We start from the raw sequence: 16,005 nt of genomic DNA on the forward strand, positions 1-16,005 counted from the left end.
ATGTAGTGCTCAAAATGTTCATCTTCAAATGATCCTACAATTGAATTTCAAGGAATCATATCATATCCACCATGAGGTTCAATAATATAGAAATTTAATACGTCAGTCACTTCTTTACTTGACTTGTCTCCCATTCTCCCTCTGTCTCTCTCTGTACAGGTCCAAGAGCTTCAGTCTCCACCCAGAGCCAGCCAGGTAGTGAAGGATTGTGTCAAAGCCTGTCTCAACTCCACCTACGAGTACATCTTTAATAACTGTCATGAGCTCTACAGCCGCGAGTATCAGACAGACCCGGTAAGAAGCAGCAACTAACTAGATCTCTCTTTCTCTCTCCATCAAAAAGACGGCAGATTTTAAAGAGCTCAGTATATTTCACTGTGTTCCTCTGTTGGTTTTCCCTCAGACCGACAACACATTGTTTGTCTTTTCCCCAAGAAAACATAACATTTATTTTGGTGTGAGTGTGTGTCAAATACTCTTTATTTGAGTTTTATTTTGGTAAATAAAACTTGGCTCTTAATACTTGAGTAAAGACATCATTATGGAAAGACAGCTTGGTCTGCCTCTGCCTCTGATTGTTGGCAGACGTGTCCCACTCTATTTTCTCTAGGTTGCCAGGTTTTGGCTAAGGACCAGTTTAAATGATCAGGTTGTGGTCACTCTGTCTACATTTAGGAAATGACTGTGTTGCTTACAGGGTCTTGATTACCTGCCGTCCTGTATTGTTCACTTGGTGCTAAACACCATTTGAATGAACTGTTTTTTGCCTCAAAAGTCCAAAGAGTGATGCACTTTCCTTTTTCCTGGGCATTAGTTTGGTTGACTTCCTCAAATGAAATGAACAGGACAAATCTCTAACTCTAAACTTCCTGAAAGAGTTGTTATCATTGTTTCAAACTTGGCGGCCAACAGTTTTCTTCATGAATTCTTATAAGTTGTGGTGTCCTTGACTGAACACATGGCTTAGCTAAAAGTATTGCGTGTTCAAAAGAGCTTTTGCACAGGACCACCCTCGATTTCTGCGTTGTCCTCAGTGATATGTAAAAGGCGTTGTGACTCTGGCGGGTGTGTGCGTGCATGTGTGTACTTTGTGTCTGTGTGTGAAGAGTCCCCATCATCCTCTCCGTCTGAGTGGGCCAGGCTGCTCCATCCATCACTCCTGCACCAGATTTCAACAGGGATTTCTAGAACTTGCTTTGAGTCCTCATTAAAGCACCAGCCCCATTCAGACTCCCTGGTGAATTTCAAATAAGCATTTTTTCCCTTTGAATAAAACATTTCATCCTCAGGGACGTTGCTATATTTTGTTGAAATCTCTGCAAGATCATTCTTCACTCGTCAACCCCTGCAGGGCTCAGCTTTGGGTTTTTTTTCTTCTTCTTCCTGCACATCTTCAGCTGTTTCAAAGAAGTCGTCCAGACAGTTGACATTCTGAGTCTGTTTAAAGCTGTTTGAACAGCAAATGTTGAATATGTATGAGTTGTTGAATTAACAACACAGTCAAGAATTCCCCTCAAAAATATGTTCTCTGTCTCAAACAATAAAAAGTAACATTAGTACAACGCACAATAAAAGTACTGAATGGTTGCATAATTACACAATGTTGTGTCTTTGCTGCTTATCAGACGATATTCCCCATTTGTTATTTTATCCAATATGTGACTTTAAAAAAAGTTTGAGCGGCACACACTTATCTTATGCAAATTCATAGTTTTTCTGCTTGTCGTATTTTATGTTAAGTGACCAGAACGTAAAAGTCAGATCAAAACTTATTTTGTTTTGTTTTGTTCCAGGCCAAGCAGGGTGCCGTGCCTCCGGAGGAGCAGGGACCAAGCATCAAGAATCTGGACTTCTGGTCCAAACTCATCACACTTATTGTCTCCATCATTGAAGAAGACAAGAATTCCTACACTCCCTGCCTAAATCAGTATGTTTTCATTTTCTTTATGTCTCTCTCATCTCCGTGGTCCCTGTTTTTCAATTTTTCAAATGTCATCACATTCCCATATTACTGTAATGGCATTTTACCTTTGCTGTCGCTTCTCTTAATACTTAATACTTAATACACACTCTCCTCCATTGCCTTTCAAAATTTTTACACTAAGCTTTTCTCCTTCTCTCCTCCATCAAGATTTCCCCAGGAGCTCAACGTGGGTAAAATCAGTGCTGAGGTGATGTGGAACCTGTTCGCTCAGGATATGAAATATGCAATGGAGGGTAAGTGCATCGTGGTGATAATATGAGCTTCTCAAATGACACAGCCGTGTCAATGCACCGACAACTAACAGAGATACATTTATCCGCTAACAGTGATTTTGTGTCTCAATCTCTCACACACAAGACAATATACTGCAGTTCACCTGCACTTCATATTGATGAGAGGCTTGAATAGATACTGTAATTGTTCTATGTCCAGTGGACTAGATGTAAATGCTGTTGATCATTCAATCTCTTTCATCAAATGAAATGACATTCATGTTCCTGATGATTTTTTTGTTATTAGACAGTCACAAGTACTTACATGCCAATATGTGATAGACTACAGGCTCTGCAGGTAGTATTGACCACACACACAAGGTTTGGACCAAATGTCATGAGAGTGGGTCAAATGGGTTACAAGATACAGTTTATTGGCCTTAAAGCAGAAGTAAGCGATCCGGTCGTTTTGGTTAATGCTGCGTTCCAGGCAGGCTTTTGAAACCGTAAATTACAGCTTCAAGTCACACCTTACTACTTTGTAGCGTTCCAGGCAACCCACTCGTGTTTTTCCGACCTGTTTTACCTGTGAAAGTCACTATAACGGCCACTCGTAACTTCCGACCCGTGAACTCGCACCAGATCGAACTGGTACGACTTCACAGGTCGGAAAAACACGAGTTACGGGTTGCCTTGAACGCACCATAACAGTCCTCGTCCCTACGTCACCGCATTCATGCGCATCCCTTGGCTGCACACACAGCCCCTCATGCCGTTCTCTCTCCTCATTGGATAAAACTTGTAGGATACGAGAAAAGTTTTCTCCTGGGCTCAGAGCAGAGCAGAGTGACTGACAGACCCATGTTTCGGTCCAAACACTCTATGTAAGTGATTGCTGTCGGAAGATAGAACTATTTAAGACTTATATTAACACAAAAATATTGCTTACTTCTGCTTTAATGGAGCTTCCAATTAGATGGAAAATTTTATTGCCCCCAAATGGAAAATTATAATCTGGCTCCATTACTATGCACAGGCAGACAAAAGGACTAATACATATTGCAATTAACAGGCCATGGAGTTCAGAGTGACCATGGCGGCAGAGGGGACAAAATGATGGTTAATCTACATACAAATGAGAAGTGAAAAGCCCATTCTCATTTTGTTGAAGAAATGCTAGAAGTATCACACTGATTATACACAAATTGTTTGATTTGTGGTTGTTTTTATGCAACCGCATGGACACAGATGACTATGTTATTTGTGGCAGCCATACGTCCCAGTTGAAAATAGTCAGAAAGGGATCTTGAATGCTCCCAGTGTTAGGGAAGGGAAAACTTTTTCTTTCTTTCTTTTCCAAATTGTGCAAAACTCAAAGGTTCATACTCACTCTTGTGTGTGATATATATTTTTATTTCTTGGTGTGATTGGTCCTCTTTTTGTAATGGTCTTTGGAACATGATTGTGCACTTACACCATTGATTATATTCCACGTGGACGTGTGTTTGACTCTGGGCCGACGCCTCTGTAAGCACAGTGGGTCTGTGGTTACAGGTGAACTTAGCTGTAACACCCAGGAGAAATTAGCTTTGAACTCAACATGGATTTGTCTGCTTTATTCTCTCTCCCAGAGCATGAAAAAAATCGCCTGTGCAAGAGTGCAGATTACATGAACCTGCACTTCAAGGTCAAGTGGCTCTACAACGAGTACTGCAAAGACCTGCCCTTCTTCAAGAGCAGAGTGCCTGAATATCCTGCGTGAGTAGCAACTCCACCAACACCTCATCCACAGACTGAAAACACTCAGTAAGACCAGGATTAGGCATTGTTGTCCTTGTGTAACTTTGTGTTCCTGGTTTTCTGCTCTCCAAAGGTGGTTTGAGCCATTTGTCATCCAATGGCTGGACGAAAACGAGGAAGTGTCTCGGGACTTCCTGCATGGTGCTTTGGAAAGAGACAAAAAAGATGGGGTAAAAGTTTGCAGCTCTTCTCCTTCTTATCTCCCCTCCACTCCCCTGGAAATGCAGAGTCGCTGTTGTTGTGCTGACAGAATTACTGTAATCCATCCTTTGTACTTCCTCTGTCACACTCCAAGTTATCAAAGTTTCCTCCTCCCTCCCGCTCTGCCTCCCACACTTCCCCCCTCCCACTCCTGCATTCTTCAAAGGCAGCAACAGCGCCATGGATGCAGCAGCGCAGACACAAACCAGAAAGTGTTTGGGCTAAGAGGGTGTTTCAGTAGAAGTGTGCCGTTGTGTAAAGGAGATTCTTCGGGAGTTGAAAGGAGTGTGGATGAGACGTGCATGTGCCTGAGGAGGCAGATAAGTCAGTGACAGCAGGACATTGTGAATTAATGGCCTTTTTCCAGAGTTTTGACTGCAGGAAAGTTGTTCTCACCTCATTACACACACTCCCTGGAAGAGCACCGACACACTCACCTCCAGCCAATTAGGGACCAGGCACAAACCGCCAGCCAATTACACTGAGACAGACAGGAGCTTCCACCTGTCAACACATGGCTGTCTAACTGGCAGTATGGCTTTGTACAGTGAAAGATATCAAAGGTCCAGTTTGATATAATGTCAATCAGTCCAGCTATATGTCTCTAGGTCACATCCCTCTAGCTTCCCTTGGACCCCGGCTTCACCTGCTACCCCGTCTCATCTCTTTCTTGTGCTCTTTTCCTCTAATCTGCTGCGCCTTCTTCCCTTCACTCCTTTCCCCAGCTTTTAAACTTCTTGCACATCTCCTCTGCCATACAGTTCCAGGTCACATCCGAGCACGCTCTCTTCTCCTGCTCGGTGGTGGATGTCTTTTCCCAGCTCAACCAGAGCTTTGAGATCATCAGGAAGCTAGAGTGTCCAGATCCGCAGATTGTGGGGCACTACATGAAACGATTTGCGAAGGTAGGTTCCGAAAAATTGGTAATTACAGTTAAATCACACTTTATAAAGTCCAATATGCAGGATAGACATCCTAAAAAAAACAGAAACTGAACTACATCTATCTCCTGATGACTAATGACCTGTTGCTTTCTTGTTTCTCTCTCCAGACCATCAGCAATGTACTTCTTTCCTATGCTGATATAATCTCCAAGTGTTTTGCCAACTATGTCTCCATGGAGAAAGTGGTGAGTGGGCAAAGACTTGATGAACCCATATGGTCAAGTCAGCCAGCTCTAAACAAATATCATATTTCATCTTAACTTTTTCATACTTGAAAACCCTGTTATTGCGTTACAGTTTTTTTTTGGTAAGCATTGCTTTTGGAAGTGTTTCAGACTGTTGTATGCCATCTTGTCCTCAGCCCTGCATCCTGATCAACAACATCCAACAGCTGAGAGTTCAGCTGGAGAAGATGTTTGAAGCCATGGGTGGAAAAGATGTGAGTGATTTTCCTTCTTCTCCAACCCCTATCTGGGATTGTTCACAAGTTAAACTTTGTGTGTATTTGTGTTTATTAGTGACATTATTACTTTCCACTTTCCACTGCAACTTAATGAACTGTGTGTGTGTATTTGTGTTTACTTTCACCTGCCTCAGCTGTGTGTGGAGGCCAGCGATATCCTGAAAGACCTGCAGGTTAAGCTCAATAATGTCATGGATGATCTCAGCAGAGTCTTTTCTGTCAGGTAGAAACCCACACCACCAAACACATCCATGGAAATGAGCTCTGCATTGCAAATGCCAAAACTCTTACATTAAATTGACGTGTATTCACTTTGATTTTTGATTGAATTTGATGACAGACTTCATCAAAGTCTACCTCTCATTCTTCCACTGCAGTTTCCAGCCTCATATTGAGGAGAATGTGAAGCAGATGGGAGACATCTTGGCTCAGGTGAAGGGAACCTCAAATGTAGGAAATGCCAGCAGCGTGGCCCAAGACGCTGACAATGTGTTGCAGCCCATTATGGAATTCCTGGACAGCAAGTGAGGAAATTTGTCTTTTTATTGGAAATATGAACGGATTGTTGAGTTTAGTGGCCAGGTTAGCGTGGTTTAAATCCATATGTCAATCTCTTTGAGGTAAAGTTGCAGCTCAAAAAGTGTTAGACCAACAATCCTCATGCAGGATTTGAATAACTGTATGTAATTTCCCCATATTTGAGAAGGATTTCTATTTAACTCAGGATTTCACTCATAACTCAAGTGTCATCTATAGATAGTGTCAAATTATTCACCAACATTCACACTGTTCATAGAGACTTAGGAAAGGTTAAAGGTTTATTTGAGTCTAGATGAGAGGGAAATGTATTGAAATTCTCCAAAGTCTGAGCTTTTGTACCTTTTCTTTTTGGTCATGGGGGGTTGTCTTTACAAAAATCCCTTTATTTCCTCAATAGAGCAACGTTTGCCTTGTTCTGCTTCTTATTATTCATCTCTCCTTCTTTTCTCCACCCCCTTTCCTCCCCCCCCCCACCACCTCTTGCCAGCTTGACATTGTTTGCTAAGATCTGTGAGAAGACTGTGCTGAAACGTGTGTTAAAGGAGTTGTGGAAACTGGTGATGAACACCATGGAGAAGACCATCGTCCTGCCGCCACTCACAGACCAAACGGTGAGAGCACACAGACCTACAAATGCACAACTATGCAAATACACACAATATGAATTTCAAGCTACTCATATTAGCATTCATGCTGGCATGTATACATGCAAACAGATATATTTATATACACCCACACCATGGTGTCTGTTCCAAAAAGCTTAATGCGGATGTCCTGTGGAAAGACTATATGGAATAGAAAGAAATGAGTACTTAACATCTACTGATGATGACCACAGCACAAGTTAAACAGCAGGAAACACATGCAGCACACATGCTGCTACACGCACACATGCCCATACCTCCAACTGCCAAGACAGCATCAAAAGAAAAAGGAGGAGGAGGTGGAGAATGAGGAAAAGGAAGAATACAGAGGCAGACATTTTGTGTGTGTGTTTGCAATTCAAGATGGCCATCCTATAAAAAAAAAAGAATGCTAGAAGAAGATCAAACTGCTTTCGCATCACATCTACATGGCATCCTATCCACTCCACAACCCCTACACACAGTATATTCAACATTGCACCCGGTACCTCCATTCATCCAAGCAATCAAGATGAAACCCTTTAAAGAAAAACAGAAAAAAGGAGTGCACCATATCATTAAAACACCAGCTCATGGCTGCTCTCCAGCATGTCAGCTAACAATTATTCGGAGCCATTCCTGATTTATGAGTAATGCACAATAACGTGGCAGAAAATGTTTGCCCAAAGGATCTGGCCCACTTCCAAAAAGACTCATACATTTTGGAAAGCAGCCACTTGTTTTCTTTTGTTTTGGATATATATGTTCTTATTTGTGTTTGGTTATAAACGAAAGAGCCTCATATCACTATTAATAAGGCGGAATTTCTCCTTGATTATCATGTGGTCAGTGATGTATTATCACGACTGGCTCAGGCTCAGATGCCACATGTGCAACTGAGCAGAGACAGGAAGTAGACAGGTAAAGATAGTGAGCTCTGAATGTGTCAAAGCCACATGATCTACAACAAACAACAAAAAAAACACGCTGATTGTATTAAAGTTATTTGCATCCATAGTCCAGACTTGAGACAGGTGTAATTTGGCTCCTCAGCCGTCCAGCCCTGAGGCCCAGACTTGTGTTTTTGATTGATGTGGGGCTCTTTGCAGCTTGACTGACCCTTCTCTCTGGTTGTTGTTGTTGTGATTACTATTACATCCTGCTCCCACCGCTCTCCCTCCACAGATGATTGTAAGTACAGCACTCCTGCGTGTGTGTCTGTCTGTCCGTCCACGGTGGTTGACTCTCTGCTATATGTGGCTGCGATCTTCCCCTGTTTTTTGCCCCACATCGCACCCTGTCCCTCCACACGGCCTCACCTCTCTGCTCTGTCCCATACCTCCTCTTCTCTTCTCTTCTCTTCTCTTCTCTTCTCTTCTCTTCTCTTCTCTTTTCTTCTTTTCTTTTCTTTTCTTCTTTTCTCTCCTCTTTTCTTTTCTTCTTTTCTTCTCTTTTCTTTTCTCTTTTCTTCTTCTCTTCTCTCCTCTTTTCTTTTCTTCTTCTTCTCTTCTCTCCTCTTTTCTTTTCTTCTTCTCTTCTCTTCTCTTCTCTTCTCTTCTCTTCCCTTCAACTCACGTCAACTCTCTTCTCTTCTCTTCAACTCTCTTCTCTCCTCTCCTCTTCAACTCTGTCTCTCTTTTGTGAAGACAGAAGCATGGTGCATTCCTGACTTGATTCTGATAGGTCCCACCCCCCCAACAGTCTCCACCAATCAGTGCCCCCCTCTTCTGCTGTCTCTTCCTCCTGAACACTCTCCTCAATAAGGAAGTGGTACTCCTCTCTTGCGCCTGGTGTTGCCTTGTTTCTTCTCATGCATTGTGTCCTTTTACCGGGACTCTGGTGGGGCGACTCTGATCTCTCGGTGGCTTGGTATCTGGTGTCCTGCCCCCCCCCCCCCCCCCACCTCAAGCCCCTCCCCTTTCTGTCCCTCTCAAACCTCTCCCTCCTTCCCCACTGTCCCCCACCTTACTCTCCTGTTTGAACTGTGTCCCTGACCCGCCACCCCCCACCCCCCACTGTGGGTTTGTTGCTTGCATCTGATCTATTGCAACACTGCAGTCTTCTCTCAGTATACTGTACAACACTGTACTGTACTGTATGTCTCTGCAGACCTGTCATGTTGGTCTGTCCTGGTTTGGTTTCATGTTCTGTTGTCATGATTATGTCATGATTGTTGTAATCCTGGTATAATGCTGTTTCCTGCCAGCGGCCGTTGGTTTGGGCTGATGTTTGGTCAAAATACAACATGGATTCAAAATGCTTTTCATTATTTAAAGCTCTATGTGGTGACTTTTCATAGGGAGCAACAACCATTCATGTTTGTCTTCATTTTGGGTTGTAGTTGACTCCTATGCATGTGGCAAAACAGTTGCCTGCTTAAATTTTTGGTGTGTTTGATAGTCAACTGACACAACAAATGTTTTATTGTATTATATCCTCACATAGAGCTTTAATGTGATTGGTAGATTGATGTTTCAGATGTTTATCTCTTGTTCTTGCAGAATAGTTTAACTTTTTACATGGACATTTTGAGAAATTCACCTTTTCAATTTATCAAGAGATATAATAAGAGAATTCTGTCAGTGTAAACAGACACGAAAGTTGTATAAATCCTCTCAATCTAACACTTTGCATGACAACAAATATATTTATTTCTCAGAATGTCAGACTGTTTCATTAACTTTTTGTTTGGGATAACTCATTTCCCTGACAGAAGAATGTTTTTGCATTGACATACATGTTAACTTACATTTGGAGTTTTACCGCACAGCATTTTTCTTGCTTTCTGGTACTGTGATTTTTACGATGAGTGGTATGTCAACTTATTACAAGTGGTGCTAGTGGCTTTCCATAAAATAGCACAGTATTGAGCATCAGAATGGATTATTTAAAGATTTTTTTGTTGCATCCTTTTTTACTCGTGTTGCCATTTTCTATGTCTGTTTATGGCACAAAACATGTTGTTGTTGCTTTGGGGATTAAAAAAAACAATTAGGTAAATGACAGAATGTTACATCACCGGCCTTGATGTTGAGCATCCTTAAATTTTGTGAACATTTTGGGAAACAACATGTGCACTTTTAATTGCCTACTAATCAGTGAGAGTGGAGTCAGACTGTAAGGACTGGCCACTGCTTGAAGTATTAACCACATGCTGTCTTTCCAGGGGAGGCTGAAGAGTGCTTCTCACAGTGATGTAAGGACTACACCCCTTCAGATCAATGTGTCTTGTCTCTCTCCTCCATGTCTTCTCTCTGTGTCTCCGTCTCAGTTCCCCAGTCAAATAAAGCAGTGGAAATATTGATTTTTCTTTTTTACATAACATTCCTCTATACTGTTGTTTATATGCAGTGAAAATCTCACTGTCAAAGACTGAGCAGCTCTCTGCACCCCGGTCTCACCATAGGTCACAGACACACACACACAGACAGATATTTCAGCTCAAATGCACCACAACCCCCAGGTCAAGGAGTTCACCTAATTGCATTAAGATTTATAAAACAATACAGCATTATGTTTCGTGATTTTCTTGCTACACACACGAAAATAAGGCAAGGCAATTTTATTTTTATAGCCCGTTTTTACAAACAGTTTGTCTCAAATGGCTTCACATAAGCATAAGCATCATAACAACATCCTCTGTCCTTAGACCCTCACATCCACTGAGGAAAAACTCCATAGAAAACCCTTTTAACAGGACGGACAGACGTGCAATAGATGTTGTTACAGACAAGAAAACAGTTTACAACAGAGAATGTGAGAAACATGGAAATGTTAACAACAGCTGAAGGAGGAAGCTTCTGGTAGGCAATGGAGGCAGGGAGAGCAGACCAGCTGAATGGGAGGACTGGATGGCAGACTGGTTCATAGGAAGGGAAGGCAGGCCGGTTTGGTTCAACAACAGAAAGACAAGTTGAAGGCAAAGCTGCAGACCAATGATGTGACTTGGGGTTATGGTGCATTTGGCAACAAAACAGTACAATCATCTACCTTATTTTCTGACCCTTAAACATTAGCATAGCGGTGGAGGGAGACTGGACTGCACCCACATGTTCCTGTCAGGCACTGCTCGCCTGACTGAATCTTAAGTATCAGCTGCAATGACTAGACACAGCACAGTTTCAAAGGTTGTGTTTTTTTTCTCTATAGTTTTTATAAAATAACGAACCTCACAGATTCGCACAGATTTGTGTATTTTGTTTCGTTTTCTGGCATTTTTGCAGCGATGAACTCCAACTTGAGCAGGCTGTAGCCACATTCAGTATATTATAATGCTATAATTCATGTATAGAGCCATAACCAATTTGAAGCAGCAGTCAGTAGCACTCACTGACATATCTTCTTACAGGAGAATTGCATTAAGCTGGACTTCCTGTAAATACCTGCGTACACCACAGTGCAACTCTAGAGCTGCTATGGGTGGGAGCGTGTGTGTGTGCATGTGTGTGTTCATGAGCGCACGAGTTTGTCTACTTTCTCGCCCTTGCCTTGAGCCGAACCACTTTCCCTTCTCTACGTAATGAAATGTCTCACTTTATGTGCGTGTGTGCGCGTGTGCAGCAAAGTGTAATGTTTTGGAATGAATATAACACCGATAAGTATGATAACAGCACTTGAGGGAAAAGTACCTTGACATCTGTAAAGCGGCTTAGAGTGACTGTTTATGAATTTGTCTGTCAGGCACGTTGCTGTCCTCTGTGTGACACTAAGCCCTCTACTGCTGCCCTGTTTTGTCATGATAATAACAACACTCTTCTCTCTTTACCTGTCTACTTTTCTTCTATCGCTCTCTCTCTCTGGTTCTTCCAGGGCACTCAGCTCATCTTTAACGCCGCCAAGGAGCTGGGACAGCTGTCCAAGCTGAAGGTACGACATGTTTTCACACCACTGGGCTCTGACATGTGAAAATATGAGTGCAGATTGGTCATTTTGGTTTGTGCCTCTCTCTCTCTGTTGTCCTCAGGAGCACATGGTCCGAGAGGAGGCTAAAGCCCTCACACCCAAGCAGTGTGCTGTGATAGAGCTGGCTCTGGACACCATCAAGGTAGATAGATACTCACCATTACATGCGCATAACAAGTGGAGATGTTTTGTTGCTTTATAGCTCTGTGATTTATTTGTATGTAGGCGAATGATAAGTTACTTACAGTCAATAGATAGCTGTAATAGTTAGTAAACTGTTTTCTTGTCTGTAACAACATCTATTGCACGTCTGTCCGTCCTGGGTGAGGGATCCCTCCTCTGTTGCTCACCCTGAGGTTTCTCCGATTTTTCCCTGTAAAAGGGTTTCCATGGAGTTTTTCCTCAGTCGATGTGAGGGTCTAAGGACAGAGGATGTTGTTACGATGCCATGTAAAGCCCTTTGAGACAAACTGTTTGTAAAAACGGGCTATACAAATAAAATTGCCTTGCCTTGCCTTGCCTAGTTACGCCAAGGTTTGTGACTGCTATACAGCTTTAGTGTTTTCACTCATGTGTAAGTTGCTTTGGATAAAAGCATCTTCAAATGAGTAAGTGTACATGTAGAACATGAGAAAAACATCCCTGTATTAACTGTATGAGCTTTTCAATTACAGGCAAATATGCCTTGTAACATGCTCTCCAAAAATGTTCAATTCACTAAAACATAAGAGAACATGAATCACCAAATTGTCACATTTTAGGACCTGGAACAATCACCATAATTATTTATGCCCAAAGAATAATGTAAAAAATAGTTTCTGTCGCTCCATTATCAGTTAATCATCTTATCATTACATGTGGGAATAAATGAAAGCTAAAATCTGTCATGTATCAGTTTAAAAAAAGCACTTTTCTTTCTTCAGTAGCATTTTGCAGCAGGACTTTAGTGAACATCCGTTTTCTGCTTCTGTCTACGTTAGCAATACTTCCATGCTGGTGGTGTGGGTCTGAAGAAGACTTTCCTGGAGAAGAGTCCTGACCTCCTGTCTCTCCACTACGCCCTCTCCCTCTACACGCAGGCCACAGACAAACTCATTAAGACCTTTGTCCAGTCCCAGAACTCACAAGGTAACCTGACGCGACACTCTTCCCTTTCTCTGTCCCACTTTTGAGTCTCTTTACCGGCGTCTAGTATCTTCATTTGCTAGATGCGAACTGAATTTCCAATGTTATGTAATTCTTTAATTCAGATCATCATTATTATCGTCTGTTTTTTTTCCCCCAAGCTCTCTGAGGAGCCACTTTTCTCAGCGTCTCCCACTTCTTTGTTAACAGTAGGGTTTCCCAAATGCTGAGCTTTATATCCTGAAAAAGTCGAAGCTGTAGCAGCACAGTATTTTTCCCCCCTGCTTTGAATCGCTGAGTCTCCTGGTAGCCAGCCTGCGGAAACACACAGACTATTCTTTACATGATCTGACAGCTATTTGCAATGAAAAAAATAATTACCCACCCCCTTTTCTCTCACTCTTTGATTCCGTTGCTCAGCCTCCATCCCATCGTCAGATGGCTACAATAACAGCCATTATCTCTGTGGAAGCGCTGATGCTGACACACTGTCCCTGAGCACCGTTGGTAGAAATGCCATTTGACTGGATGATCGTTTAAAATCAGGCAAAATGCCATGTGGTTTTTTGGAGCATATGTAAAAGTTAATTTTACTGCAGTGGGTCTGCGGGAGCTTTGCATGTCGCAGGACGAGCATCAGGCTGCTGATCGGAGGAATTATAATAATTTCAGTGGAGATACTTCATCAGACTTTAACATGTTGGTTTTGTCTTTCTACTCTGTAACTTCTGCAAACCTCATCTTTCTACGTGTCTCTCCTTTCTCTGTCTACTCCCTCCTTCTGCCCCGTCTGTGGGCCAGTGTTCGGCGGCAAGGGGGTGAGATTCACCACTAGTGAGGATGTTTACCCAGAGAAGGGTATGTGGCACTCAGGCTCAGAGCCTGAGATATCCAGGACTCCCAGAAAGTCTCCAGACCAAAGCCCAACTCTCTCCACCCTCCACCTCCCTCCCCATGTGCATCCTGACCCCTCCCCCCCGCCTGCTCAAACTCATCCCAGCAGACAAGTGCACTGCACACACTCACTTCCTTCTCTTTTTCGCACACACATACAGTACATAGCCGCCACGACACTCTGAACATGGACTTTTATGCATTCATGCATGTAATGTACACACTGATGTCTGTATATGGAGCTGCACTGAATACATACGCCATGGACTGTATGTATGAGCAGACACTGAAGCATGATGCGCGGACATCAGACACAAAGAACAGAAATGCATTAAAGTGTGGAGGAATCCTGATCTGGCATGATGTCACCGAGAGGCCAGGGGCCGAGCGTGTGTGTGTGTGTGTGTGTGTACACGTGGGTGAGTGACTGAGTGAGACTGAAGGTTACTGAAGCAGAAGTGCAGTGTATTGAGGAAACCCCCTCCCTCCACGTTACCGCCCCTCCCACTGTGTCTGAGGTGAAAGACGCTGATGAAGAGGAGCAGATTATGAAGACGATGATGGCTGTTGGCTCAGTTTGTCTGGGAGGGTCCTCTGTCCCTGCCTGCTCTGTCATCACACACACACAAACACACGCACACACACACACACACACACACACACACACACACACACACAGAGCTCCCACGTGCAGTGCGGCCCTGCCTGCAGCAATCATGAGAAAAGGGTGCTCAGCTCATCTTCCCTCCACAGACTGAGCCAATCAGAGGCAGTCCCTCAAGTCATGTGCTCTGATTTCTGTCACTTTAGATTTGTATCAAAAGATTTGACTTTTTCTGGCAAACACATACACACAGGACGATGCAGGAGCTGTATGCCTTCAGCTAATTCACTGTTTCCTGCACTGACCACATTCTAATGCAGCCCACTTTCTTACAGCTAAAAATCAACACATGAGCATTTTGAATGTTTGTATTTGAATCAAAAAACAAGTTTTTGACAGCACTGGTATTTTAATTTCAATTTCATGACCTTTTCAATAGTGATTAAATTTCACAATTTAAAAATAAATAAATTTTATATATATATTCTATAAAATTTTAATTATTCTGGTCTGTCTTAGCTTCCATGGTAGACATCTATTCTGTATATATACAATATATACAGTATATATAACAAGCTGCTAGCGGCTGGACGTCCTTGACTCTAGAAAGGGATGTAAATTCACTTCCTGCCAGGCAGATCGTTTTCCCAACTATATTAGAGAAGGATGAAGGACAAAGCTCAGTGGAATGTGTTCCTATGCTGAAAAAGGACTTTGATCTGTGGTGACTGTCATTCTTACACACTGCAGGCTATATGCTGCATTATTTGTAGTTGAAATAATCAAGGGCCATTTGTGAATATACAGTGAACTCGGCCGATGCTTCAGTGCAATCACAGCACAAGTTTAGAGATTTAATGTCTATTCTGGTGAACATTTGCAATATGGCACCAAATATACACCTCTGATTGCTGTGCTTGTTTAAGAAGAAAAGCCTGCGCTTTTCTGGCAACATCCTCCTGCCAGCAAAGTTTCTTTCTCATCTTTTATGGACTCCCTCCACAGTGTAGACAAGGCCAGATGGATGACTGCTGCTCTCTTTGGTCCCGTTGGCAGCGAGACCAACAATCCCATAATGCTCCCCAGAGAGCTGCATGCCAGGAACACTCTGCTGTCTAACTCCCACAGACACCTTGTTTAGTGGGCGGCTGGTTGAAAACACACGCACACAGGCTGCTGGTCGTCACCACAAAGATACCGTTGACAGAGCGAAGACACTAATTAAAACACTGAAAATTAATGTCCATCTGTCACCGTATCCTTCTGGAGTTGTATGTGGAATTAAACCACTTGTTCACAGCAGCAGCACAAAACCACATTGAGACAATGAGGAAAGATTTGTCCACGGTCTCCCTCCCAGACAAAAGAGCTGAAACCTGAATGGGACTATAAAGGCAGGCCACGCTCCTCTTCTCCCTAGAAATAGTCTTGCAGGACTCCAAGAACCTAAATTTGGGTGAAAGTCCAGTGTTGAGCCATTTTGTAGAGAGTGCACACGTGGACTAACTCAATGTGGTATTATGAGTTAAAGACAAGGATGAACCTCAAATTAGATCCATCTGTGTTCCAAGCTGTATTATCTAGGACACATCTCTTTTCACATGGTATAGCTTTACTTTGCAAGCTGGGTATATTTAGTACCATACCTCATCAACATCACAGAGGCTGAAATACTCCCTCCTGTGAACTCCTTCACCTTTCTTGTGCCTCCTC

The 16,005-nt window shown here is 42.8% G+C and overlaps 1 protein-coding gene across 5 annotated transcripts in view; it reads left to right on the forward strand.

Moving 5' to 3' along the window:
• The window catches only part of unc13a (unc-13 homolog A (C. elegans)), a 49,812-nt gene that overhangs the window by 30,530 nt on the left and 3,277 nt on the right, over positions 1 to 16,005 (forward strand). For 2 of the 5 annotated variants that reach the window (XM_085774033.1, XM_085774031.1), the window contains 16 exons: positions 160 to 294; positions 1,794 to 1,927; positions 2,132 to 2,217; positions 3,828 to 3,954; positions 4,070 to 4,166; positions 4,959 to 5,102; positions 5,249 to 5,326; positions 5,503 to 5,580; positions 5,739 to 5,827; positions 5,982 to 6,128; positions 6,632 to 6,755; positions 9,934 to 9,963; positions 11,577 to 11,633; positions 11,731 to 11,811; positions 12,650 to 12,797; positions 13,596 to 13,652. In XM_085774033.1, coding sequence (XP_085630159.1) covers positions 160 to 294; positions 1,794 to 1,927; positions 2,132 to 2,217; positions 3,828 to 3,954; positions 4,070 to 4,166; positions 4,959 to 5,102; positions 5,249 to 5,326; positions 5,503 to 5,580; positions 5,739 to 5,827; positions 5,982 to 6,128; positions 6,632 to 6,755; positions 9,934 to 9,963; positions 11,577 to 11,633; positions 11,731 to 11,811; positions 12,650 to 12,797; positions 13,596 to 13,652 — 1,612 coding nt within the window. The remainder of the gene's footprint in view (positions 1 to 159; positions 295 to 1,793; positions 1,928 to 2,131; positions 2,218 to 3,827; positions 3,955 to 4,069; positions 4,167 to 4,958; positions 5,103 to 5,248; positions 5,327 to 5,502; positions 5,581 to 5,738; positions 5,828 to 5,981; positions 6,129 to 6,631; positions 6,756 to 9,933; positions 9,964 to 11,576; positions 11,634 to 11,730; positions 11,812 to 12,649; positions 12,798 to 13,595; positions 13,653 to 16,005) is intronic. The other 3 variants (XM_085774032.1, XM_085774034.1, XM_085774035.1) reach the window with 2 other exon arrangements.

The sequence above is a fragment of the Trachurus japonicus genome, chromosome 4 (genome assembly GCF_045865225.1).
Source record: "Trachurus japonicus isolate A0001 chromosome 4, Traja_1.0".
Taxonomy (NCBI): Eukaryota; Metazoa; Chordata; class Actinopteri; order Carangiformes; family Carangidae; genus Trachurus; species Trachurus japonicus.